This window comes from Daktulosphaira vitifoliae, unplaced genomic scaffold (assembly GCF_025091365.1).
Source record: "Daktulosphaira vitifoliae isolate Bord-2020 unplaced genomic scaffold, ASM2509136v1 Scaffold_3, whole genome shotgun sequence".
Taxonomy (NCBI): Eukaryota; Metazoa; Arthropoda; class Insecta; order Hemiptera; family Phylloxeridae; genus Daktulosphaira; species Daktulosphaira vitifoliae.
Window position 1 is genome coordinate 20,983,829 of NW_026099574.1, and position 4,372 is coordinate 20,988,200.

At 30.1% G+C, this 4,372-nt stretch overlaps 1 protein-coding gene across 1 annotated transcript; it reads left to right on the top strand.

The window, feature by feature from the left end:
* The first annotated feature begins 1,695 nt into the window (after window positions 1–1,695).
* On the top strand, window positions 1,696–2,913 carry LOC126901017 (protein atonal-like). Its single transcript, XM_050677131.1, has one exon. It carries the CDS (start codon window positions 1,837–1,839, stop codon window positions 2,353–2,355), a length of 519 nt encoding a protein of 172 aa, XP_050533088.1. The 5' UTR covers window positions 1,696–1,836; the 3' UTR covers window positions 2,356–2,913.
* Window positions 2,914–4,372: the final 1,459 nt, after the last annotated feature.

The following is a 4,372-nucleotide window of genomic DNA, read 5'->3' on the forward strand; positions in this document are numbered from 1 at the left end:
ATCAGTCATCGGGTTCAGAAATTGGCGTGTCGGCATATCTAAGACACGTTATTACTATAAGGTAATCTCACCGTGTAGGTTTTTTCATGTGTACACTAATCAGTTATTTTAGGCGCCAATAACTATTTTTTCAGGATATTTGTGGACATTACTACACCATTTTCTTAATGATCATCGACAACCTATAATAAAATCTCTAAATAAATATAGTCTGCCCTATTAGTTTTTTATCAATACTCTATTCCAATAATATGGCGAATAATGGGTATTTACATTTCACTCGTATAATACGAAATCATTGTGAATTTTTATTACTAGAAAATAATTCAATGATAGGCTTATTAAAAAATTATGATAGATAATAATTAAAACATTAGTTTAGATGCGAAGCTGAGAATGTATTGATTTTACAATGTGCTTTTTTTTTTGTTCTGGTTAGGCAATATAACTCTAATCATTTAGATTTTGTTATGCTTAGATTTTAATCAATATTAATATAAGTTTCAGAATTATTTAAAATCAATTTTATTGTTACATTTTTTTATTCATCGTTGCTAACGTTGGCGTTAATCGTGATGGAGGGAGAAGATAGCCCCCAAAATTGTCCGCATCCCTCTCACCAATTTCATAAATTTATAACAATGGTAACAAATAATATTAAATAGAAAATAATATTTTAATATTTTATTATAACTGTAATATTGTTTTTGAAAATAATGTCGGGAGACTTTAATGCTTTACTATGCTATTGTCTAATAATATTATAATTTATACATTACTTTGATAAATTATTTACATGTTCTTAATTTATTATATCACTTTTGATTATTGCATTTTTTATAACAACTTACTATTTATAAAACAATATGAAGTCATTGGTAGGCATAATTATTGATTTTTTTTTAAATTTGGTTTTTTTGTTTTATGGAATATATATGTGTCCAGTTAATTACTTCTTGGTGGTAGCACTCCCTCCGGATATACACCGGTTTCAAATTCTATACTTAAACAAGGGATTATAGTTGACGTGTGCTTCAGAGGTCTACTTCCTTAATTTAAAGCATACGATATATGATCTTCCTTCATCCGTTCATCGCTTAACGGTCACGGGTAAAAGTATTTAAACAACTGAACCAACTTGAAACCATATCTACGCGAAAAGCTTTGTTACAAAGCTTCCTTCATTATTCGATGGATAAAAATCTACACTGATTTCTTTTACAGAGAAATAGTTTTTAAATATAATATTAACTTAAACTTAATGTTTTAAAAACATTTATTTATAAATTTTTTTATGAAGTTTGAAAACAAAGTAAATATATTTAATTCTGTGGATATATTTGTTTCAAAATTTCTAATTTAAATACCTGCAAAATTGACTCGCACATAATAATCTCTAACATAATGTGAAATAGATTAATTCGTTTTATAATAAGCAATATTATAAATATAATTTAATTAAATTTTTTTTTTTTGTTGTGAAATAAAAATATTTAAAATGAGATCAAATTCAACGCAATAATCGTGATATTTTTCGTGACTCAAAATCAACATTTCGTTAAAGAAAAATTAACTGCAGCAAACTCATTAAAAATGATTTTCTGGCGGTAGATCTTCACCAAAGATTTCATTTGTGTGCGATCACTATGGGGCGGAGCAAAACGTGAAGGGCAAACGTTATAAAACACGTTGCCGGTCCCTTCCGGCAGATCAGTTGTGGTTCTTCACTAACCCCGTGCACACATATTACACACTAAAACTGTACTCTTGTTCACGTCGTGTTATTTGTTGTTCAAGTGCGTACTGCAGTTCGTTTCTCAGCATCAAACTTCAAAAATGGCATCAGTTTTAAATTGCATGAACTACGCAAGTGGTGTTTATTTTTCTGCCGACGAAAGACAGTTGACGAGATACGTCGATTATGATGCGGCGGGTGACACTTTTCGCGCTGTCTACGAGGCGGCATTTTCCGGCGGTGGTTCGCCAGTCAGTTCTCCGTCCACCGTAACAACTGCCTCTTCTTGTGGAGATCCTAAGTCCCCATACGGATCTAGTGGCAATGGATTGTCCGGTAGCGATGGACTTTTGTTCGACGAACAAGACGGCATGTCTATGATCGGCGTAGATGATTCTGCTGCTTTAGAAGGCGACAAGGACGTAACGGACCGCGTGATGAAGAAACGACGTTTGGCTGCCAATGCTAGGGAACGTCGACGTATGCAGAACCTGAATAAAGCTTTTGATAGGCTACGTACAGTCTTACCGACACTTGGAAACGACAGACAGCTCTCCAAGTACGAAACACTGCAAATGGCTCAGACTTACATTACGGCCTTATACGACTTGCTCCAGTGAAGGTTTTCTATTATGTATTTATTATAATTTGTACAATATTAGATTTAGAATTCTTCACTTCTCTTGTCGAGACATTATTTTCTATCAATTTTATTTTTACAGTGACTTTTAAAAATCAGCTCTGTTATTGTAATTTATTTTATAAAACTTTTTTGTTAAACACTTTTTAGTTTCAATTAATTTTATCGTATAAAACTTTTTAAGCATTACAGTAAAATTATTAACTACACTATAATATTTTTTTAGAGCTAACAATACTTTTCTATTATTATTTATAAATTTGATAAAACATTGTACATATGTGTCTGAAAATTGATTAATTGGAACGTTCAATTATAAAAAAAAATTATTTATTTCGCATGCTCTTCTATCAATTTTTCCGTCCTGTAATAATAAGTCACATTTTATGTATTTACGTTTTGCCCATGCCTGTGATAATTGTATAGATATTTTATTGTAATTATATTATAGTTGTATGTATGTTAAGTTGATTGTATATCATTCGTTACATGTACAAATTATATTTTTGTTGATTTAACACAACGTGCTCAATAAAGTGACGAAGCTTAAAATAATAATATGTAAAAATAGGCGTTGATTTAATTTTATTTATAATCCTTAGGTAAAGCCACTGTTTATATGTACCCAGTGATGACACAGGGCGGAGTCGTTTCCTATCCTATGACCCCCTCGTGGGCGTTGTGTATATGTTATAACTTTTTAACCTTTATTCCTACCGTTTCCCTCGACTTGTTAAATAATACATCGTTAATTGAGTAACACGTTTATGGGGGAAAAAACACCCAGAAAGAATAAAAGGGTAAGTAACAACTGCGGACGACTTCCGTTCACACCGAATCTCGGAACCAAGGGTGAATCTTCATCTCGTAGCTAAGACAAAAGTACAAGTGAACAACTTGTATTTCTCACGCACAACGAGTTCAATCTACTGTTTACTATACTTTGTACTCCACGTTCAAGGGCAATAGTTAATGAATACTATAGGTACATTATCATAATGTTTATGAATGAGATCGATTTATAGGCGATGTGTATTTTTTTACTTACTACACGAAAAACCGATGCAGTTTAAAAAACAATGTGTGATAATTATTAGTTATTTCTTTTGTTTGATGATTATAATTATGTTATGAGTTTCTTTGAAGGTCCATAAGACGTCGATGAAACGGATGTAGAGCAGACAAATCTTGAGTTATAATTGTTTCGATTCGGTGGTACATGGCACTTGAGGTGTCGGATCTGACGGCTTCATCAAAAATCTGACAAGGGTACTTGCACAGAACGCTATATATTACAAATGTTAAGTAGTCTGATAATAATGAGAAATTACTAACCTTTAACCGTTTATTACAGTTAATAAAACGTTAATACCTATTGCTAGGGTAATTAATCTCAGGTGATATCAGCTCGAGATTTATCAGATGTGTAATTTATACAACAAGTTAAAAACACTTGTCAAGTTATCGGCTACATTGTTGAAAATGTTAGGTATTGAAATTTTATAAATATAACTATATTAAATAATCTAACCATTTTAATATTTATTGGTTAATATTGTATTCATATAAAACAAAAAGTTAAACTATAAATAAAATATTTCTATTAAGAGACTTTAACGATTCATGTGTTTTTGATAATTTGTTATAAACGGTTTTATAGTCCTAAAATAATATAATGATACTATAAAACACATAAAAATTGAATTATCGTCATCAAAAAATTCCACTGAAAATAAGCGATCATCATATAATGTATGCTAAGTTAATAATAATTTTTTTGAGTTTATTTTTTAAATTCGATATGCACATGAGAAATTATTTGTTTTTGATTTGTGTGTTTTTAATATTTAAGTATTAATTAAAATTTAAATAAAGACTGAAAAAAGTTTTTAAAAATATATTGATGTTATTATAATATCTAAGTGATAATTTTAAACTTAAAATGGACTATAATCAATAATCAATCTAATATTCTAGTCAGTCTTTGGGCTATATGA

Bases quoted from the DNA above. Each gene is read 5' to 3' on its own strand.
- LOC126901017 (XM_050677131.1), top strand. From the start codon at position 1,837: ATGGCATCAGTTTTAAATTGCATGAACTACGCAAGTGGTGTTTATTTT.